Genomic DNA, 24,432 nt, shown 5'->3' with positions numbered 1-24,432 from the left:
CTGTTCTGTTTACTCCACCCACCTATGTTCTAACCTATCAGTCAAGCAGTTTCTTTATTAATTAACCAATGACCTTCCTCCATCAGTTTCGGCTCTGGATCCTCTTGTCCCAACCATCCTTCCAAGTATTGTGTTTTCCAGGCATTCATGAATCAGTAAAATTTCTTTTTATTTGAAGCTTTGAGTAGTGATTAGCCTGTTTCATAGTCTCACTCACTAGCATACATTTCAGTCTGTATGGTCAACCTATTCTCTTTCCCCATTACTAATTAAATGATTAGATTTTTTTTTTATTTTAAAGACCTTTAGTAGATTCTTTTTCATAGTGTCTGATTTTCTGTGACAGGGTCAATGCTTATGGACATGATGCTCTGCTTCTCACTCATGAAGTTGCTTTAACTTTCCTAGGAACATGTTTTATTTGAATATATCTGTCACTGTTTGACTTTGTCAATTTTTTTCTTGATTGTTTTCATGTGCTCTTCTACAGATGACTTGTTTTTGGTGGGGGTAGGGTATGAGACAAGATCTCTACATAGCCCTCGCTGCCCTGGAAAACCAAGGCTGACTTTGAACTCATAGAGATCCACTTTGCTCTACCTTTCAAATGCTCAGAATTAAAGTGTAGTGATACCTTGTTTGTAATCTAATAAATAAAGCTTACCTGAAGATCAGAATGCAGAGCTAAGCTACTGGTTAGCCATAGAGGCCAGGCAGTGGTGGCACCCTCCTTTAATCTCAGCACTCAGGAGGCAGAGGTAGATGGAACTCTGAGATCAAAGCCACCCTGGGCTACACGAGATTGATGTAGTCTAAAAGAGAATCAGAGCCAGGTGGTGGTGGTTCACACCAATAATCACAGTATTTGGGAGTCAAATGCCTTTAATCCCAGCACTGGGGAATTGGAAACAGGAATGATATGACTAGACAGAGAGAGAGAGAGGAATGTAAGGTGAGAAGATACAGGAGTTCAGAGGTAGTCTGAGGATATAGCCAGAGGTTTTATAGAGACAGTAGCCGTCTGAGGATTCGTATGGACAGGATCACCCCTTTGGTCCGAGTGTTGGTAGATGTAAGAACTCTCCAGTGGTTCTAGAGAATCAGTGATATTTTAAATATGTATGAATTTTCCATAATATGACTGTTAAACAAGGAAACCTATTCCCTTAAATCCTATCGTGAGTAAATTTTATTTTTTTCAGAATCATGCTCATGAACATTTCGTGGATCTTGGGGATTCTAAAAAGCAACAAGCAAATCAACACAATTACCGTACAAGATCTGCACTTGAAGAAATGCCTAGGCCCTTGGAGGATATAGAAAATGGGACTAGTTCTTCAGATGTAAGATCTTAGCACATTCCCAAATATCTGTATCACTTGTACTTATTTTTCAAATATGACTTTCATTATTTGCATTCTTTGATTATAAATGTAATTTTTATATAGCGTGTTAGATTTCATAGTAGCCATGTCTTTACTAAAGACCTACTTCCAGAGATGCCACAAATTCAGCCTCAAATTTGCAAAACAAATAGTCCATATGGGTTATTCTTCTCTCTGGTAAAATTTTAGAATACCTCGGGAGTAGAGTATGTTAAGTACAAAATGCTGATTAATAGAAATCCTGCTGTAGGGTTTTTATTGCTGTGAAGAGACACTATGACCACAACTCTTACAAGGAAAATATTTAGTTAGGGTGGTTCACTTAGAGTTCAAAAGTTCAGCTCATTATCATCATGGTGGGGAGCGAGGTGGTGTGCAGGCAGACATGGTGCTGGAGCTGAGAGTCCTACATCTTGTAGGCAAGAGGAAATTTACTGACAATCTGGCTGAGGGAAGCTTGAGCAAAAGAGACCTCAAAGCCTGCCTCATGGTAACATACTTCCTCCAACAAGTGGAACTCCTTTCAGATCACCACATCCTTTAAGGTTTCTGAGATTCAAAATGTTTAAACTTTATATCTGTGTAACATTAAATGGTGACTAATCATTAAATGAGGTTCCCTTTACATTAAAGCAGAACTGAAATTGTTACCATGATGCTCTGGTTTAGTGTGACTAAGTAGTAATTGGAAGCAATTGACCATTTTGATTACTTTTAACCTCAGTAACATTCAGAGCTTCTCAGTGCTTTACTATTACTTGTGCACAGATTTCTCTACAGGTATTGTCCATACCAATTAGTACATTTTTAAAAATGAAGTCATTCAGCAAACAGCAGTCATCTTATACAGAACTTCAATCTAAATCATTTTCTCCTCCCTTCCTAGTTCTTAACTGTTTTAGTCTTGAGAGATGTATATACCCTAGATGATGATAGTTATTCTAGTTTGAAACCAAGTTGTATCTTGGTGTTAAACATATTTAAGAATTTCCTTGAGTATCTGGGGTAACCCTATAAACAGTGTAAGTTAGTCTCCAAATCTCTGGTAGAATGAAATTATATTTCTACAGCCCAACACTTAGGAGACTGAAGCAGGATGCACTTGAGTCCAGAAATTTGAGGCTTGTTTTGGCGATAAGTGTTTAGACTCTATCTTAAAAACATTTTTTTTAATTAAAAGGTAGAAGAAAAATTTCAGTTAATTCTGTGATTTCTTTTTCCAGTAGGATTTACCTTTTTTATTTTCTTACAGACTAGGGTTTTGACTAATAAAGAAGATTCTTGAAAGAAGGAAAGAACTGTTTTCTCATTAGCCAGAATAAATCAGCTGTTTAGTCACTTTTCTTTGCAAGCAAATTTTCTTGTTTGTCTGGTATTCCTTCTTTTCCATGTGGTTAGTCTTTGTCAGACTACGCTGCCTCCCACAGCCCTGCCTTTTTCTTTTCTTAGAATATTCTTGCTAGGTCCACATTTTCTTCCAAAAGTAACCAGAGGCCTCAAAGTGCTTAACACAATGTTATAATTACCTAAAAATTATGTTAGTATACATTAAGTTTTAATGGTGTGCTTATTCTAGCAAAACAAGAAAACTACAAGTTAATTTAGCCTGATATGAGAAATTCAGAGGAAGGTTTGATTTTTATTGAAATAGTATATTGCTCAAACCTAAACCCAGTGATATCAGCCTCATGAATAGGTCTTTGCTACCTTGCCCATATTTTGATTATTTGGGAAGACCAAAGAATATAAAGTACACATGGGCAAATCATTTGCTTTATAAAATCTTTATTTTTGACAGATTTATAATATTTTATTACTTTAAAAAAAATGCCAATCCAAATTCCCTCCTCCCACTCTCTCTACACATTCTCCCCCCCCCCCACCTCCGTCCAATCCTAAGATAGGACAAGGCACCCTGCCCTGTGGAAAGTCCAAGGCCCTCCCTATTACATCTAGGTTGAGCAAAGTATACATCCAAAGAGAATAGGATCCCAAAAAGCCAGTACATGCATTAGAGACAAATCCCAGTGCCACTGTCATTGGCCCCTCAATCTGCCCCAACTGTTAACCACATTCACAGGGACTAGTTTAATCCCATGTTTATTCACTCCCAGTCCAGTTGGAGTTGGTGAGCTCTCAGTAGCTAATGCAAACTGTCTCAGTGGGTGAACCCTTCATGGTCTTGACTTCCTTGCTCATACTCTCTCTCACTCCTTCCACTCTTCAACTGGACCTTGGGAGCTCAGTTCAGTGCTCCGATGTGGGTCTCTGCCTCTGTTTTCATCTACTGTTTGGATGAAGGTTCTATGTTGATATTTAAGATAATCATCAGTTTACTACAGGGCAAGGCCAGTTCAGGTACCCTCTCCTCTACTGCTTAGGGTCCTAGCTGGGGTCATCCTGGTGGATTCCTGTGAATTTTTCTAGAGCCAAGTTTCTTGCTAACCCCATAATGGCTCCCTCAATTGAGATATCTCTTTTCTTGCTCTCATATCTGTCCTTCCTTCATCTCAACCATCCTATTCCCTTAAGTTCTCCCCAACCCTCCTCTTCTCCCCTCCTCTCCCCCTTCTCCTCTTCCTTTTACCCCCTGCGCCCATGCTCCCAAATTTTGTCAGGCGATCTTGTCTGTTATAATATTCTTTTAAATACAAAATTTTATGAAGTACTTTTACTATTCAATTTATTAGGAACTTGGATATTTTGACAATTACATAAGTGGCATGAAAATTTCAGTTAAGTGTAGTATCCTTTTAAAGCTGTTAAATAAATTTTTTTAGAAAAACTGAAATATGTTAATAGAAAATAATTTTTAGTGGAAAGAATCCTAACCTTTTTGGTTGAAATATTTTGTCTTTTATTGTTTTGAATTTAGAAACAATAATTCTATATCTTATATTTCCCTCTAATGAAATAACATGAAATACAAAAACAACTATAATTTGTTTATAGATTCAGTTAGTTTTCCTAAACACTTGTATAGTTATATACTTCGCAGTCTACACTAATACACCAAAATAGGAATTCTTTTTCCTTTAGAAAATAAAAAAATACACAAGCAGCAGTAAACAGACTCACCAGGTTGGATTTATGTGTTTATTTCTAATAAATATGTAAATAAATAAACTAATAAAGAAAAAGGCCAGTGAGAGAGAGAGCTGAGGGTCGAGAAGGGCGAAATGATATGATCATATTTTAATTAAAAATTTAAAAAAGTATTCTGTTATTAGAAAAGTGTCTCAGCAATTAAAAGCACTTACTGCTTTTCTAAAGAATTTGGGTTCAGGTCCCAGCACTCACATGGAACTCTACAACTGTCTGTAATTCCAGTTAATTCCATGGTACTAACCATCCCTCTGGTGCCCAAGCAGCAAGCACACTTGTGGTACAAATGCAAAAATGAGACAGACATTAAAAAAAAAACATAAAAATATATGTGTCATGTAAAAATAAATAATTTTTTTTTTTTTTTTTTTTTTTTTTTTGGTTTTTTTGAGACAGGGTTTCTCTGTGGTTTTGGAGCCTGTCCTGGAACTAGCTCTTGTAGACCAGGCTGGTCTCGAACTCACAGAGATCCGCCTGCCTCTGCCTCTCGAGTGCTGGGATTAAAGGCGTGCGCCACCACCGCCCGGCAACAAAAATAAATAATTTTTTAAAGATTATTTTATTTAAATTATAAAGCATACTCTCTTCTTGGACTGGTTTGGATGTGCCCAGCAGGTATTAAGACTGAATCATTCTTGTTGAAAATTATTTAGGCTTTGGACAACAATGACATAGATTCAAATGAAGCTTTTTTTTTTTCTAATAGTTGTGCTGCCTCAAACAAACTTCTGTGACTTAAACTTTTACTTCTTGTATTGAGATCACTTATTATTTCTAATCCTTGTTAAGTCTGAATATAAGATGACAAACACAAAGCACTTACAGCAGTTCCGTAACTCTGGGAACTGTTACTATAGGAGTTTTTTTGTATGAAGAAGATTCATAAGAATTACAACAAAAGATATAATATACTTTTCCATGGTATTCTCTGAACTTTTAATATAGTCACTAAGAGTAGAAACAGTTTCTGTCTGTTTTTTCTTGTAATAATCTCATTGGATAAAATAAGTCTAGAGGTGGAATATCCTGTTTTGTAAAGTTGTCTTAATAAGTAAAATATAACTTAACTAATTTTAAGATTCTAAAATGGGAAAACAGCTTTTAAAAAGGTTTAAGAAGTATAAATAAGTTTCAGCTGTTAACTATGGGATTTGATGTCAGTCATTTAATAAATTTGTTTTTAGTATCTTTAAAATGAAGCCTATTGTTGTGGTATAAACCTGTAATTCTAGCACTTGGGAAAAATGAAAGAGAATTACAAGGCTACGTATAGATGCAGCTAAAGACCTGACCTGCTATGTCCAAACCCTGTATTCAATTCTCAGTTCTGAAAAATAAATTAAAAATGAAATCTGGCAATTATCTGAGAGGTGTTCTGAATCTGCTATTAATAGAGTACTCCTGTGAACATTTGTTTAAACTTTTTTTGAATAAAAGTACAAAAGTTGTATTTTTCTATTTACCAAGTCAGGTTTCAGATATCCTATTGCTCTTGGGCATTATCTTAGGAAGTCTGTGCTCCCTCTTTCAGGAAGGTGAAGTGATTGCTGTCAGTGGTGGGACATCTGAAGAAGAGGAGAGAGCATGGCACAGTGATGGCAGTTCCAGGTATAAGTGAAGGGAGTTTTACTTTTCCAACTGCTCTACTTCTGCCCATCCAAATCTTGGATACAAAGTTATTTGGAAGGGTCTTTTACTTTAGGTTGTCTTTATAGAAAACTTGCAAGTAGATTTGTAAAGTGGTATTTTTAAGTCATCTGCCTACTTTTTATTGTATTTCTGAATGAATTATTTATCATACAAAATTATAAATTAGCTTCACTGCTGATTTTGAGGAGTAAACATCAGATTATAAAAGTAAAGAGGGCTTCCTATTGACTTAGCTCTTATATGGATGTATTTATGGACATGACTATTTTTTTCTACAGCACTGAAAAGAAGCTATATCTTTCTATTGCTGTCCTATTTTGATCATGCAAGCAAGTTATCCTTCAACTACTTATGGTGGAATTTCACATTTTTAGAGGCCTAATAGCTTTAGCTGCATTATAAGTTTTTAATAGTCTATGATAATACACCCTTGGGGGATGAAATTATTAGTTGTTCATTATATTTTTTTCCTGCTTTAGCAATTCCTAAAATAGACTTCCAAAGGAAACATTAAGTGGAGGTTCTAAGATTTCTACAAGATTCTAATAAGTTCTAGGATCAAAGGCTTTCCTGTCCTTTAGTGGTGATTCTTAGTTTTCTGTTTTTGAAGGAGTGCAGTGAAAACAAGTTTGCATTCTTTTGGTTCGGCGCTAGAAATAGTGTATTTTTAACTAGAATTTAATCATTCTTACACTGAAGGAGCACTGGTGGTGTTAGCAGTTGAAGATCTTCGTTATGAAAAACATAGCCTATGAGGTTCATATTTGTGTTGGCATCAGATCTTCTATGAAGAACTGAATATTCCAGTGACCAGCAGCTGATGCTCATAAGTTGAAGAGAACCAGAAGTAAATAGGGAGGTACCAGAAAAACCCAACAACAAAATCTTTTAAAAAGTCAAATCGTAATAGAAAGTACTTTTTGTTTCTTTGCTTTTCATCTGGAATAATTGCTCTTAATAAAGAGTCAGGTAGAGCCGGGCGGTGGTGGCGCACGCCTTTAATCCCAGCACTCGGGAGGCAGAGGCAGGCGGATCTCTGTGAGTTCGAGACCAGCCTGGTCTACAAGAGCTAGTTCCAGGACAGGCTCCAAAACCACAGAGAAACCCTGTCTCGAAAAACCAAAAAAAAAAAAAGGAGTCAGGTAAATGAAAAGATGATTTAAACCAGGGAAAAGGCCTTGATGGAGTAAAGCTACAGTCTAACATCTGCTGTTAGATTACTGGTTAATATTGGAGCATTGAGATCATACATCACATGAAGCTAGTGGTTTAATGTAATTTGATTATATATTTTGGCGTAATCTAACTCATTTCTCTTTATGACATTTATGATTATAAACCTATTCAAATTAAGAAAATATTATAATGTATTAAAACTAAACAGAAGATAATATAGCTAGATATGTGTAGGGTGTCATCTCAGAACTAGTATATCTATGAAGGTAAGCTGTAAAGGTAATGGCAAGTATGATTGGCGGTGTCATGTAAGAGTTCATCCTGTATGCTTCTCCATATTGGAGATAGATAAAATAGTATTCACTACATATATTACTGTACTCTTAGAGTTGGAGAAAAAATACATTTTATTACCAAGCCATACTACTACCTTGAAATTAACTTTGTTTTACATGCTTAGTAATGTTTATGCATTTAGCTTTCCTACTGTGTAGACATGCTTTTTAGGTACCAGTTCCGTCTCTGCCTAGTATAAGAATTTGAACTTCGTCCTTAAGCCTTTAATTAAGTCCAGTACTCTGGAGGCAGAGGCTGGTAGGTTTCTATGAGTTAGAAGACAGCCAGACATATTGAGACACCCCATCTTAAAAGTAAAAAAGAATTTCATAGTAGTTAGTTCAGTGGTAGAGTGTTTACAAGGCTTCAATCCCAAAGCACTTCAAAGACCTTTTTGAAAGGAATTCCAAGATCCCCTCATAAAAGAAATCTTTGTGTTCGCTTACTATGGTATGTGCATGCTGGATTTTCAGAGCCTGTTCTACTTCTGTTTGAACTGAAAAAGATGATACTCCATTCCATATTTTTTGTATACCACACACACATACACATATATATGCACACACATATATGCACAGCAGTATGCTTCTTAAAATTATAAAAGGTTTTAAATTTATTTTTCCACAAAAGTTATAAGATTTGGTTTTAGATAATTTTGAAGGTAATGGGGAGTTGATCAAAATGAAGTAACTTTTAGTTCATTCATGCTTTTTTATCTTTTCATATTTTTTCCTTTAGAAAATGGTCTTCAAACTATACCCTGTGTGATTTAAAAGTTTCTTCTTTCCTTCTAGTGACTACTCCAGTGATTATTCTGATTGGACAGCAGATGCTGGAATTAATTTGCAGCCACCAAAGAAAGTTCCTAAGCATAAAACCAAGAAAGCAGAAAGTAGTTCAGATGAAGAAGAAGAATCTGAAAATCAGAAACAAAAGCATATTAAAAAGGAAAGAAAAAAAGCAAATGAAGAAAAAGATGGACCAACATCACCAAAGAAAAAAAAGCCCAAAGAAAGGAAACAAAAGGTTGATTTAAATTTTTTATGTCTAATGTTTTCTCCTGGGGTAATAAAGCATAAATGTGAAACATCCAACATAAACATTTTTGGGGTTTATTAACAAATAATAGAAAAAATTCAGAGCTGAGTAGAACTATTGGTTGCTTCTGTGCTTTGGCTGCTTTGCATAGCACCTTTCAATGCTATAAAGTAGTCAGTCATGTTTCCTAAAAGAAGGGGCTAGCTATTCTCCCATTATAGACTGAATGTAGCCATATATGATATGCAAAACAAATATGTGTGACTGTGTTTCGGTAAAACTTGATTAATAAAATACTCAGTAGATTGTACTTTTTGACCATAGCTTATTTGCCTTTCCTCCTTATTTATTCAGTCATCTTTTTAAAATAGGTCAGCTCTTAATAGTTTTTGTGCCTACAATTTGCAGTGAGGCCATCTCTCACACAGAGGAATTATCAAAGGCTTTTGCTTTTTCTTCATGTTCACTATGTTAGAGCACTTCTGAGGCACGAAACTGAAAATGCCTTATATGGTCAGTAGGAATAAGAGGAAAATGTACATTGTGAAGTATTTCTAGGAGTGCCTCCTACAAGTGATGTTCTTTGCTGTCCTGGTATTGCTTCTTTTGTATGATAACGAACGCATTCAGGGTGGTTTAGCTGTAGGTGTAGAACACAGCTTAATTTTATATTAGTTCATAATTAATTCAGTTAAAAACAAACCACAACAAAATAAAGTATAGAACGCATAAAGTTTCTCTACTTAAAGATAATATTAGATTTCAGTGGGGTTTTTTTTTCGTCTATTCTCATGCATGTAATATAATACTATAAAGGCTATTGTCATTAGATCATTTGTTGGTGACCAATAAAATTAAACTTTTACTCAGGGGCATAGGGTTCTTTTGCTGTTTTTGTTTATTCCATGGGAGTTAAAAAGTAAAAGACCTGGTTTTACAGCACTCATTTCAGAAAAGGTGTGTGTGTGTGTGTTGGGAAGAGCATAAGTGAGTAAAAGAACAAAATGGCTACTTTCAGTAAGGGAGAAGACTTTTCTGTGGGGGGTGCATCTGTATCCCAGCAGGGAGGAAGTGGAAGGAAGGAAAATTAAGAATTCAAGATCAGACTATACTAACATAACAGGTTTGAAGCCAGCCTGAGTTACATGTCTAAAGAGTGAGTGACAAAGACAAAGTAAGAGGGAATAAATGTAAGTGGATGAATGAATATTAAGGAGACTATTCTTAGGTTATTTTTAGTAGTGTAATGTCCAATTCATGGAAGTAATATTAGTTGTCTTAAAAGCAACTAGCCTTCAGAATCCTTCACACTGCTTAATCTTACTCGGTTACTACTATCACACTAAAGCTGAGTTTTTCAGACTGTTGAACACATTTTAATTTGCTGTATGTAATGTTTATAAGATAACTTATTTGAAAGGGGAAGAAACCTCAAGAGTTTATAGTTTGGTATCTATACAAATGTTTTTAGAGAGTTTTGTGAAGGTTGTGCCTTTTGCTTTTTCTCCAGCGCTCCATCAGTGATATGGAGAAGTTAAATAACCATTGCCAGGTCTGCTGCTTTTCTAGAATAAGGCTTTAATGCTCGAGACTAAATCTTTGTTCAGAGGTCATTTCCTTGTATTTTAAGATATTACTAATGCTGTTCCATGCTTTTCTCAGAGATTGGCTGTAGGAGAACTAACTGAAAATGGTCTTACATTAGAAGAATGGTTGCCTTCGACATGGATTACAGATACACTTCCTCGAAGATGTCCATTTGTGCCACAAATGGGTGATGAGGTACCACTAAACTTCAATTTTAAAAATTACTTAAGTTTTTTCAGGTAGTAACTTCAGTATCTTTTTTAATTTTGAATCGTACTTCCAGGAGATTGCAGTAGGTTCCTAAAAAAAGCATCTCATTCCAGTATTGGAAAAATACAATCAAAGATGTAGCAGTAGTATTCATCAGGACTCATATAAATACATGATAATTTAAATATTATCAAAGAACAGAAACTGCTGCCATGTTTAAAACTGACATATTTTGATGAAGGGATTTATTATTTCTTCTTTTTGTTTTAAGGTTTATTACTACTATTACAAGTTTTTTTAAATGTTTTTCTGAGATGTTTATATGAGTACTATATTTATATCATTTCTGTTCCTCTCCCAGCTCCTGTGTCTTACCCTTTTGAATTCATGACCCTTTTATTTTTGCGTGTATGTATACACACATACACACACACACTCCTTATATGTAAATTTGGTCAGCTGGGTCCATTTAGTGTTAAATATGTGCATTTGTTTAGGACTTATTACTTCCAAGGGACTTGCCCCTGTAGAAAACCGATTCTCCCTCTTCAAGCAGCCATTAATTGCCTGTAGCTCTTCATCTATAGGTAGGGCCTTTTGAGGTTTCCTCCATCTATATTCTTAAGTGAAAATGCATTTGTTTTTCTTTTTTTTCCAATTAATTATGCACGCAGACGTCATTTACACAGACAGACAGAGCACAGAGACACTCAGACACAAGCACAGACATGCACAGCACAGCATAGAAACAGACTTACACATTTGTTTTTCTTAATTTAGAATTAAATGTATGGAAAAGATTTAGTACTTTGTTTTCATTCAATTTTATATCAAAAATTTCATTCACATATTGATAAGTTATCTTTTCTTAAGGTCTATAATCTTAATTTAATAAACCCTTTAAACTATAGTTAAGAATTTGAGATTAAGACTATATCAGAATTTCTCAGAACAGTATCTCCTTATTTTATATACAGATTGAAGAGATGATGTTTAGTATCCAACAGACTAATTGTAATAATACTTAAAATAGAGGCTTCATTTTTTTAAAGCACAGTAATTAATATTATTATAAAGTAGGAACTAACAATTTTTGAATGAAAATAAATGGCTCTCCCCACCCTCCATGAGTCTCAGAAACAGTTGGGATGTGCCTTTGGCAGCTTCCATGTGGCTCATTGTCTTCTCACAGAGGTATCAGGAACATGAGGTATTTTTCTAGTGCAGTGAGACATCTCAAACAGCAGGAGTTAGCGAGTAAAGTGGGAGTGGAGGTAATGAGAAGAAAATATTTGGAGATGACTTAGGAGCTACAGAGTTCAGTAAGTCCAAAGAGTGTATGGCAAGTGATCAGGTGTTTGCCCAAAAGAAAATGATGGAGAGTTCATCCTAGAGAGTTGAGATTTTCCTTGAATGCAGTGTGGAGAATCTTTGCAAGGTTATATGGGCAGACTTGCTTGTGTTTTGTAAGCTGTGGTGTATTACAGTATAACACACTTTTGTCTATGCAGGTTTACTTGCAAATGTTCATTGCAGTGAGTCATTGGTCTGGTTTGAAGCTGTGAGGATTTAGGCCCATAGTGTAGCAGTGATACTTACTAACAAATCATGTAGCCTTAAAATGACATGGCCACAATTTTAGGATGGTCACACTGTTTTCTATTCAGATCATCTTTTCAGTTGTTTGTGCTTGAACCTTCATCACCCTCATCTGAATTGTGAAATCAGCGTCTTAACCTCCAATGAATTCAAAGCAGCAAATAAAAACACTTGTTGCTCTTGCAGAGAACCCAGCTTCAATTCCCAGCACCCACATAGCAGCTCAAAACTTTCTATTCCACTAGTCCCAGGAAATCTGATGCCCTTTTCTGACCTCTGCAGGCACTGGTAGGAATGCAGAAGGTACACATACATACAGCCAAAACTTACAAATCTTAAAACATAAAAGTTTAAGCAAGTGTTTCTATTTGTAAAAATGAGAAAATTATGTAGTGGCAGACTGTTTTGAAATACCTGTTCTGCAGGACAACTGCTAGGAGTCACTTAAGGTTCATCTTGAAATAGAGACACACATACATCGTACACATTAAGGATCAAATTAGAGAATTATATTTACATGTATTTACATATGCATTAAATATTTTAAATATATAAATATTAAAATCTATTTTCACGCACATATATATGAGAATACAAAATGTTTGGTTTTAAAGTTTTCTGCGTATGTGCAAACACGCAATATAAAAGTAGAAACAAAAGAATGTGACCATAGCTTAAAACCCCTGGTCATAAATAACTTTCTCATACTACATGGCTTAACTTATTTTGATTCCAAAAATAAAACAATAAAGTAATAGCAAGACAGCTGCACATCCTTTTTTTTTGGGTATATACTCAAAGGAGTTGGTAATTATAGTGCTTCAGTTTTGATTAAGTGTCTTTAGACAGTTTGAGGACTAACGTTTAAAAATTCAGTATTAGAATTTGTATGTAATGTCTAAATTAGATTTTCTCTTCAATGTTAGTGTTGTCTTACACCTTTATTTTTTATTTTTATTTATTTATTTTAGGTTTATTATTTCCGACAAGGACATGAAGCATATATTGAAATGGCCCGGAAAAATAAAATTTATAGTATCAATCCTAAAAAACAACCATGGCATAAAATGGAACTAAGGGTATGATATTGGCATATTTCTTAATGCAAAAGATGCTTTTTGAATTATGAAGGAAGTTGTCTGGTTTACTCTTTTTGACTGTAAGAAACTGTATGGTGCTGGAGAAACAGTGTAGTGGAAATTGTGCTTACATGAATGTGGGAGGCCCAGAGCAGATCCTTGGCACCCTGAAATGTAGCTGGGTGGTGCCTGTCATTTATGCCCTTCCAGTCCTTTTAGTTCAGCACTTGGGAGGCCTAGACAGGGACTCAGGCAAGCTGGTCAGACTGTAGCAGGCCTAGCAAGTTACAGAATCAATAAGATACTCCTGTCTCAGTTAATAAGACAGATAGTATTAAAAAAAAAAACAAAAAACCAGGCATTCACCTCTGGCCCACACAAGTACACACTTTATTCTACAGAGATAATTCTTGTTTTCTGTATTGTAGGAGCAAGAACTGATGAAGATCGTTGGTATAAAGTATGAAGTGGGATTGCCTACCCTTTGCTGCCTTAAACTTGCTTTTCTAGATCCTGATACTGGTAAACTGACTGGTGGATCATTCACCATGAAGTAAGGACTGATACCAAGGCAGTGCTTTGATAGTATTGGAATATTTTTCAAGATTGAAATAAATTTGAACATACCTTAGATATTTTTAGGTGTGTGACCTAATCAATCTGTTTCTATTTGTAATAGATACCATGATATGCCTGACGTTATAGATTTCCTAGTCTTGAGACAACAATTTGATGACGCAAAATATAGGCGGTGGAATATAGGTGGGTAATTGATTTAGAAGCCACAGGTGTTCTGCATATCCTCCCCTTTCCTTTATAAATAATTTACTAGTTTTCAAAATTAGAGCCTTTTTTATAAGTTTAATGTCAAAATAGTAAAGTACTATTTTTAAGTTTTGAGAATGAAATGCTTTTGTTGATGTTTAAATTTGAAAATGAAACATTTTCCATTCCTTTTGGTTAACTGTTACAAAATTACTTTAGAATTTTTTAAGTTGTTTTATATATTGACTTAAATATTTATCCAGTCATATTAATAGTAAAAATGAGGAAAAAGATGATAGAATATCATGAGTTAAAATTTTTGAGCTTGGACAAACATTAAACTCATTTGATTATACATAGCTGTTTGAAATTGTAACATCATAGATTGTGAGCCTTATAAGCTATTTTAAATCATATGAATGGGAATGTTACTCCTTGACTAGTTCTTAGTTTCAAACAAGTCCACTATTTGATCTCTTAGAGGATATTTTAGCAGATGCATACGTGGCATCGCTTAACAAATTGCATCAGTTGGTGTATCAATCTATTTTTTTCTGGTACTTTTGGAAGACATTGGCATGTTGTTTTCCATGATTGATCTGCTAAAGTTTATTTATAACTGGGCTAAGGAGGCAAACAGGAACGTGAAAAAAAAAAACAAATTGTAATAACACATATGTATTACATTCCCATAGTGAAAGTGAGATTTTGTTTGCTTTTCTGCAAGAGTAAAACCCTGAAAGAGGGGAAAGAAGTAAATCAGAAGAAAACTGTGACAACCTCTTAAAAAAACCAAAGTCTAGCACAGGTAAAATGTAATGCAATCTCTAGGAAGTAGAAACCCTGAAGGACATTATCACCAAGAAGGAAATCTTCAGAAAAGAGTTTAAGTCACATTATCCAAAAAAAAAAAAAAAAAAAAAAGTTGTAGGAAACTATATTGAAAAGTGCTTTGTACAACTTGTGTTATAAAAAGATACTTTAAATGTATAAAGAAACGTAGAAAAGTTGAAAACAATGAGAACATTGAAGCAGTTAAAGTTATTTGAGGAAAATAAAGGAATTGGAAGAAGTATTGTAATCTTATTTGAATAATTGCAAACAGTAATTATGTTCAAAGATAAAACTATTCTAGGATCAATGCAGCCCACAGTTGTATTGAAATAAAATAATATTGTGTCATAAGCTGGTAGTATAAGATATTTTGAATGAATAGAGAAACATCAGAGCATTTTTATTTAGATCTTTTAATATTTTTAATTCATAGTTTATTATGTTTTCCATAGTCAGTACTCAATGGTCTTTTATTTTTAACATGACAAGTATCTTCTGCCACTTAAGATCAACAAGAATATTTCATGGTTGACTTTGGTACTGATTGTTAATCCAACAGTCCTGTTGTGGTTAGATTCACACACAGTATCTGATTCTTCATGTAGCAAAGTTTGTCAGTCTTGGGATAGAGTTCTAAGACATTGGTCTATTGAGTTCATATTTTTGTATCTTTTCATAGATTTAAATAATGATCTTAGTCCTAATTTTTTTTAAACAGCTTCTCTTTAAGTTCACTATCCCTAATACATATTTGAGGAACAGTGGTAGACTTAGTGCATCATGCTTGAATCTAAATTTGGATCTAACTCTCCAAGTCAAAATTGAATAGATTATAATAGGTTGTAAATATTTTCATCGTAATTCGTAAAGAATTCTATTTAAAAGATCCTTTACATTGTTTTTCTGATTTTAACTATTTTATGTATGTTTACACAAATCTTTAACTCATTTTTTTTGTAAAACATGAGAAAACACCTTCCTTGAAAATAACTGACCAATTAGTTGCAACTTTATTCATTATTTCTAATGTGTATTAAAAATGAAAAAACACTGTAGTGGGAGACACTTTAAACTGTTTTAACATAGATAATACAGTTACTATTGAGTATATGAAGGCAGTTAAAAACCAATAAATATGTTCAGTTATATAAATTTTTTATTTGAATCCGTATCTTTTAGACTTTTGCCTATGCTAAAAGGAAAAAACTCAGTACTATGACGACCACAAAAGAGAAAAACACTACACACAAGAAAGGAAAGAGTGCCTTGTGGTTTTCATATGACAAGAAGCTAAAAGGATTGACATTAAGAACAGTGACCCTTCCTTGTATTAAAGTTTTTATTATAAGCAATTTTAGTATTATAACCATAGCAGTTGCATAAGGAAATAGACAAAAGACATGCTTTCTTTTCCTACAAGGATGGACAGTTTTCACTTTTGTTTCTTTCTATTGTTTCCTTTAGAAAAGTAAGGGAGAGTGAGTGTGTGGTGAGTGTAAGGATGATAGAGATGGAGGGAGTGCTGAGTTTGTTATGGTTTTGCTTTAATCTGAAGTCTTGGTTATTTGGGGGAAATTAATACTTAAAAAAATTAAAAATAAGCTATAAATATTTTTAACCAGAAGTAACCCAAAGTATAAATATGAAACATAGTTCTAATGGTTACTTTTTAATGCTGCGTTTGCAATAAAAAATGATTAAGATGAAAAGCTTCATTACTACTGATACCTAAGAAATGGTGTTAATCACATTTTTGCTATGTGTGCTTATATTCTTGGCTTATTATTGAAATATATAGATCTTCTGTCTTGTGAAATCATCTAGTTTAAGAACCTTAAAGAATTATACTTTAGGAAAAGGTATTTAACCAAAGCCAGCAGTACATGCCAATGTGATAAGACATATAGGGCTTTTGTTTTTCAGGTGACCGCTTCAGATCAGTCATAGATGATGCCTGGTGGTTTGGAACAATTGAAAGCCAAGAGCCTCTTCAACCTGAGTACCCTGATAGTTTGTTTCAGTGTTACAATGTTTGGTAAGAAAATATTGGTTGTATTTTCAATCAGACCAGGTTTTGGTATTTTTCTCATCTCTCAGTAAAGGAGTGAAAATACCTCTTTTAATACTGAAATTATTTGTTTAATGTGATTTTAATTTCTAGACTTTTTAATGGAATAATTTTGCTTTCTTAAAGCTGGGACAATGGAGATACAGAAAAGATGAGTCCTTGGGATATGGAACTAATACCTAACAATGGTAGGTGTATGTTAGGTCTGTTGCTTATACCTTGTGGAATTAGAATCAGGGAATAACTTGTAGAAGTTGGTTCTCTCCTGCCTTTGGTGCCAAGGATTGGATTGTACTTAGACTGTCAGGTTTCATAGAAGGCACCTGTGCCCTCTGAGCCATCTATCTCTTCAGCCCTAGAGGGCTTTTTTGTTTTTTTGTTTTTGTTGGAGGTGAATCTCTACATTCAAGAGGCAAAGGCAGGAGGATCACCCCATCCATGTATTGAGGCCTACTGACGGCTGCTTAGTAAGAACTTTACTCAAAAAACAAAACTTGATACCATTTAAGGTTATTGTGACTAACAGATATATAATATATAGTATTCATTATAAACTTGTTATTAGCTATAAAATTAGATAGGGTTCAGCAATGAATATTGTAAGAGGAGGGCCTGCTTGTTTGTCCCAGCCTCCCGGCTAGCTTACACCTGTAATAACCACACAGAAACTGTATTAATTAAAACACTGGTTGATCATTAGCTCTAACTTCTTCTTGGCTAACTCTTACATCTTAGTTTGACCCATCTCCATTATTCTGTGTATTGCCACATGGCAGTGGCTTACCCGAGATTCTAACTGGCTTCCATCTCAGGCAGAGCATCCATGGCTTCTTTCTGACTCTGCTTTCTTCCTCCCAGCATTCAGTTCTGTCTTCTCTGCGTACCTAAGTTCTTCCCTATCAGGCCCAAAGTAGTTTCTTTATTCATTAACCAATGAAAGCAACTCGTGAGCAGAAAGAACCTTCTATACCATTTCTCTTTTTCTTTTAAACAAAAAGGAAGGCTTTAACTTTAACATAGTAAAATTACATATAACAGGTATCAAGCAAAAACTACAGTGAAAATATTTATATCTATTTTATCTTTTATCATAACTGAGGAAAACTATAACTATCCTTCAACTCCATGAAAGACTCCAGAAGGGCATAATATTACCTAAGTAAATAGGAAGTTCATTGTAAGCAACTTCTAAAACTCTAGAATTGACAGAGACATCTCTCTGCCTGTACAGTCACCCAAAGTTCTTCTGTACCATTGAGGCATCCATCTTCAGCCTACAGGCCCATAGTATCCAGCAGACTTTTCCATGAAGCTGGAAATTTTAAAGACAGCTCAGTCACTTTCTTCTGTATCCTGCAGAATGTTTTGCAGACTCTTTCATGAATCAGGAATCCTGAAAGATCATCTCACCTTTTGGCAAGTTTAGCAGTCATCTCTTTGTGGGTTCTTCTTGTCCAGTTTATGCAACAGTCCAGGCAAGAGCAGTTTCTTGCCCAAATGGCTAACAAACTCCATAAGGAGCCTCTTCAATGCCCGTCTTCCTCAAGAAGTAGCTTGGTGCTGCTAGGAGCAGACATGTCTCATTGTCATGAAAAGTCCTATGTTATTAAAACATTTTAAATACTGTATTCTGTAGTCTTTGAAAGATATGAAGAATGCCTATCCATCTGAAATATAATTATGCACATCTAGAAAATCTAATTAACATGACTACAAACTTGACTATTATAGATGATTATCTATTAACCTATCTTAATTATACATTACATTTTTAAATGAACTACACAATCACAATACCTTAATCAAGAGCAGAAATATATATACATATAAAAAGATTGACCTTAAATTTGTGTCAATAAACCAAGATCCATACCATTGCAAATTATTTATATTTATATCTTATCCCCCTTTAAATATAAAAGAACATTTATAAACAATATTTGAGAATATGGGTGTAGTTTTTTCTCTCCAAACTGCTTTGTGCTGTATAGGGGTGCTGTTAATCAGGTGTATCCTGTGTGCTAGGTTCATCTCAGCAGTTGGGCGAAGTCATTTAGTTTTAAATGTGGCATCTTTTTTTTTTAAGAATACATTTGCATTTAAAAATTCTTCCATTATAAAAATAGTAATTTTTTATGACATCAATTATTTCTAAAGGAAAACTCACCAATACATACTAAAGATGTTCATTGACATGCTTTTCTATCTGCATTTTAGCTGTATTTCCAGAAGAATTGGGTACCAGTGTTCCTTTAACTGATGTTGAATGTAGGTCACTAATCTATAAGCCTCTTGACGGAGAATGGGGCGCCAATCCCAGGGATGAAGAATGTGAAAGAATTGTTGGAGGAATAAATCAGTTGATGACCTTAGGTAAATAATAACGGTGTGTCAGTGTAGTAGATCCAAGATACATGAATTGTTTGTGACTAAATTTCATGAGTCTGCCATAAATGCCACAGGTCTTCCACAAACCAGTTCATAAAGCCTTTATACACTCAGCTGACACGATATGAACTGGAAAAGGAATGTAATCAAAAGTTTAGTTTAGATATTTGGTTAGGAATGCTTGTTTTCTCCTGGCTTGACAAGTCTTTGCAAAAGGACAAAACATGGAATGTAGACTGATTTTCCTGGTTTGTGAAAATGAAAGTAAACAGTGACATAAAACTTGCTTTTGAATTCTGGGCTTTGAAGGAGATCGTTGTAATTTTAGCAACCTATACTAGAAGTTCAGAATCAACTTCAAAGGACATAGGGAGAAATTAAAAGTAAGAACTGAAGACTTTGGACATGTTGTTATATATCCAAATCTAGAAATTTTGTTTTTGTATTTTTTTCCTCTCCCTATGTTGCTGAGGATCCGTCTGAGGGCCTTGCACATCGTAGGCGAATGCTGGACCACGGGGCTGTATACAGCCCCAAAATAATAAAATGGAATTCTTATAAAAGTCATTTTTAAATACCATCAATATTTTAGATTTAAAGTAGTTTTTTTTTAAAGTGATCTTTGTGCTGATAAGTTGATGTATTTATTTTTCTTCATCCTAATGTATCGGTGAATTTTAAAATGCAAAAAATAGATTTATAACCTTATTTATTTTAGATATTGCTTCAGCATTTGTGGCCCCCGTGGATCTGCAAGCTTATCCCATGTATTGCACTGTGGTGGCATATCCAACGGATCTAAGTACAATTAAACAAAGACTGGAAAACAGGTTTTACAGGTTAGAGCCATTTGATGTTGCTGATAACAAAAGAACTCTAAAACCCTCTCAGTTTTGTGTATATACAGATGGAAATGAATCCCATAGTGAACAAGTGAAACTAAGAAATACAAATCATCAACTTCTGAGTAGGTCCTTGTACTCTCTGCATTTCTTGAGAGTTTTCCTACAGTGTTGATGCTGCTCATCTATGGGATTTTGAATGCATACTTAATTCTCTCATAGGCTTTTTAGAAGTCAAGCCAAAGATTTCATTTCTCCTAGTAATATACTAGAATATTGAGTAGATTTCCTATAAATCCTTGTGTGTTTATTGAGCTTTGGAATGCCTGTGAAAATACAATTAGAAAGGATTCACAAAATTTTTTATAGTTTTTACTTAAGCTATTATGGTTAATTTGCTTCTTCAGGATAATAGTATTTGGTTGCTGGTGAGTTCTTTAGTTTTCTTGAGACAGTCTCATTATGCAGCGTTTGATTTCCTGGAACTTGCCATGTAGACCCTACTGGCCTCAAAGTTACCTTCCTCTGCCTCCCAAATGCTGGGATTAAAGGCTGCCTACAATACTTGCAGAAGAAATATGTTTAAATCTATAGTTTGGAGTGAAATTGTATTTTTTATCTTTTTCTTTTCTTAGTGTCTGTTGCTTAATAGACCAACACTTTAATGTACAGAATAATTGCATTAAAAATTCTTTTTATGATGAGTTGTATATGATCAGGGCTTTACTCTTTTTCTATGTTAAGTAAGTTTTAATTCATACCCTAGACTAATGTTTTTCTGTAAGAAAAGAGACTTTTGGTTCTCTTAATGCTGTAAGCTATATCCTTGGATATAACACTGAAAACACTGCTTTTTCTTTACTGAGTAGCCTAGGCTTTCTCAGTAGCAGTGTTATCTTCTGATGGTGAGAACCAATTGAACAAAGTAAAATAGAATTAACTTGGGTTGAAAGATATTCTTATTAGTATTAGATTCACTTGTTGTTGTATTATTATTGGTAATTCTTCATAGACAGATGAACAAATCCCTTTGATATGTTGTTTGCCACCCTATCTTCAAGGCTTCCACTGTCAGGTGCTGAAGTTCAGAAGAACAAATGGAAAATATTAACTGTGTTCCTAGACCTGGAATTGCTAAGACTTAGGAGAATTTATATAGAGTGCTACAGGATAAAGCAAAACATGGGAGGATGTGAGAGAGATTCACTAGTTGTTGAATTACAGCTTGCAAAAGGAGTTAGCATTTCCAACTATTGTTAATATTCTCATAAACACACTGCCAAAACATGCTAATTTCTAAATTGTAACTTATTTTCAAGATGCAGTTATGTCTTAAATAGGCTTCTTTATAACTAGTTTACAATAAAAAGGAACGTATGCATGTGTAAATAGAATTCACTTGTTTTCCAACCTAAAACATTTAAAAAGCTCAGTTATATACTTATTTAATATAATGTTATCAATGATATTACACTATTTTAAAGGGTTTTTATATTGTTTTGTGTCTTTTTACAGTTTGTTTTTCTTCTGATGCTATACATTTCTTGATTAAACTACTATAAGTTTTGTCTACAAGTAATTTAATGTATTATTTTATGTTTTTAAATGCACAGAAGTTCTTATCTATGTTTCTATAGCTACAATTGCATGTTTTTTTGTTTTTTTTTTAATATTTATTTATTTATTATGTATACAATATTCTGTGTCTGTGTGTGTGCCTGCAGGCCAGAAGAGGGCACCAAACCCCATTACAGATGGTTGTGAGCCACCATGTGGTTGCTGGGAATAGAACTCAGGACCTTTGGAAGAGCAGGCAATTCTCTTAACCTCTGAGCCATCTCTCCAGCCCCAACAATTGAATGTTTTTAATTCTATGTAATTGCATCTGTTCACAAATCAGTAAGATTAACTGTTAAGCAATTGCATTGTATTCTCAGAAAGTGTCTTCAGATTTTCCTTTACTTTCAGAAATAAAATTACCAAGCCCCAGAATTTTTTTAGTTTAATCCTTAGTTAAATTTCTTGCAGATTCTCATCTTTTTATGTTTTACAAGCAATCTATTGATTATATCTTTAGTTAATTACCATTAGTATAATTAAGATGGTTTTCTTTCTGTATGGAAAAGAGGGGAGGAAGTGATACCATACATTTCAGAAATGAGCAAAACTAAAAACTGTAAACTTCCTCCTCTTCTGCCACTATTCCTGTAGAAGCCACCACTTCTAAAAAGTGACATTGTTAATAGTTTGGTATGTCTTATTCTAGACATTTTCTATACAATAAATTTTTCTCTCTTAATGAATGAGTTTGATTCTTATTATAATTACTATTTTAGAGATAGGTTTTTAAGATGTGAGCAATATGTTTTAGAGTGAAACTAAAAAGTCAGATGTCATAATTTTAATATGTGTACACATTTAGACATATGAAATTAAGATTTCTGTATTTGTCTTTTTAAGGCGCGTCTCATCCCTTATGTGGGAAGTTCGATATATAGAACATAATACCCGAACGTTTAATGAGCCAGGAAGCCCAATTGTGAAATCTGCTAAGTTTGTTACTGATCTTCTTCTGCATTTTATAAAGTAAGTTATACATTTTCAGTATAATAGTTGTAATTATTAATGATGTGATTTTAAAATGTGAAATAATTTAAAGTATAAAGTGCTAAAATGTAAACTGCAATCATCTTTTACATAGGTGATATTGTCACATAAGCATAGCTAATTTTTTTAAAATAAGAAACTTGCCTTTCATCCCAGTACCAAAGAGGCAGAAAGAGTGAACCTATGTGCGTTTGAGGCCAGCATAGTCTATTTATACCGTTCCAGGCCAGCTAGCTCTGTGCTGTAAAGTCCTATCTCAGAAAAAGAAAGAAAAATGTAAAATCACCTCCAAACATTTAGTCATAAAAATTTTAATTATATTGCCTATGTGTTCATGGATTTCTTTACCTTCATGCCTGTGGATGTACCACATGCATGCAGTGTTTACAGAAGCCAGAAGAAGGTGTCAGATCTTCTAAAACTGGAGTGACAAATGGTTTTTAGCTGCCATGTGATTGTTGAGAGCCAAACCAGGGTTTTCTACAAGATCAGCAAGTGCTCTTAACTACTGAACTGTCTCTCCAACCTTTTGCTATTAATAATAATAGTAAATATTTAATGAACGGAATATTTTTTATCTTTCATTGCTTCTTCTAAACCATGTATAATCTTACAGGTGATAGAGATTATTATCTGACATTTCTAATTGAGGAAATTTGTCTCAGCCAAATTGCACATTTAAATGAATGCCTGCATTTGATTTGAGAACTTTACATTTTAACATCATACATATTTACTCTGTCAAGTTTTATTAACAGAATATTAGTCAATACAGCAAGGTACTAAATTTGATTTTCCAGTATTGAAGTCATCACAGCTGTTGAGGAAGCTGAGGCAGGGTTAGGAATGGCCTAGCCATCATTAAGATATTATTCCTTCTTTCTTACTGTCCTGGATCTTGCTCTCACTTTCTAGCCTTAAGCTCAAAGGTTAGGATTAAAACGGTGACATCTCCAAAGAAAGAAAAAAAAGGAAAAGAAAAAAAAGTTCTTCCACATTTTTGTATTCTGTACATTACTAAGGGTAGTAACTACCATTTAAAGCAGAAACACTTCCTCCCTTACTCACCTATTATGTGTCCTTAGAGTGCTGTATTTTGTCCAGCTTTTACTTTTATATTTTAGAGAAAATACTTGTAAACCAGTGGTTCTGAACCTGTAGGTCATGACCCCTTTGGGGATCAATATCCGATATACTACATATTAGATATCTGCATTACAGTTCATAACAGCAGCAAAATTACAGTTATAAAGTAGCAATAAATTAATTTTGTGGTTGGGGTCACAACAGCATGAGGAACTGTGTTAAAGAGTCACAGCATTAGGAAGGCTGAGAACCACTGTTTTAAGCAAAACTTCTTAACATAACCTTAGGATTCATCCATTTTCTTTGAAATCAGTGGTTTTTTGCTGAGTTACAGGTAGTTCCTATACAAGATTAGTAACAAAATTACTGAGTAAGTAATTATAAAGTAATTTGATTTAGTTATATTGTGATGATACTATACCATGAGACCATGTTTCTACAGTGTCCTGCGATATTTCTCTGTTCTCTATGTGGTTTGGGGGGCTTTTAATACTTACTGTGCTTTTGCTTTTCTTGAGTGAAGTTGGTAACATGTACTCATTACCTAGGGAACTCTTTTCTGTGACATTTCTTTGAAACAGTCTGTAGAATTATGTAATCAATTCATTTTTAAATGAAGGAGAGGACAAAAATTCTTATTTGTCTGTGAAAACACATTGCATTCAAATAGTTAGTAT

At 34.1% G+C, this 24,432-nt stretch overlaps 1 protein-coding gene across 2 annotated transcripts in view; it reads left to right on the top strand.

Moving 5' to 3' along the window:
- The window catches only part of Phip (pleckstrin homology domain interacting protein), a 119,054-nt gene that overhangs the window by 74,553 nt on the left and 20,069 nt on the right, over positions 1–24,432 (top strand). For both annotated transcript variants that reach the window (XM_057766557.1, XM_057766556.1), the window contains exons 21-32: positions 1,203–1,343; positions 6,022–6,098; positions 8,447–8,678; positions 10,353–10,472; positions 13,058–13,165; positions 13,594–13,718; positions 13,845–13,927; positions 16,688–16,799; positions 16,959–17,020; positions 19,050–19,205; positions 19,939–20,059; positions 22,523–22,648. In XM_057766557.1, coding sequence (XP_057622540.1) covers positions 1,203–1,343; positions 6,022–6,098; positions 8,447–8,678; positions 10,353–10,472; positions 13,058–13,165; positions 13,594–13,718; positions 13,845–13,927; positions 16,688–16,799; positions 16,959–17,020; positions 19,050–19,205; positions 19,939–20,059; positions 22,523–22,648 — 1,463 coding nt within the window. The remainder of the gene's footprint in view (positions 1–1,202; positions 1,344–6,021; positions 6,099–8,446; positions 8,679–10,352; positions 10,473–13,057; positions 13,166–13,593; positions 13,719–13,844; positions 13,928–16,687; positions 16,800–16,958; positions 17,021–19,049; positions 19,206–19,938; positions 20,060–22,522; positions 22,649–24,432) is intronic.

The sequence above is a fragment of the Chionomys nivalis genome, chromosome 4, assembly GCF_950005125.1.
Source record: "Chionomys nivalis chromosome 4, mChiNiv1.1, whole genome shotgun sequence".
NCBI classification, from domain to species: Eukaryota; Metazoa; Chordata; class Mammalia; order Rodentia; family Cricetidae; genus Chionomys; species Chionomys nivalis.
This window is presented reverse-complemented; position numbering and strand designations above follow the sequence as displayed.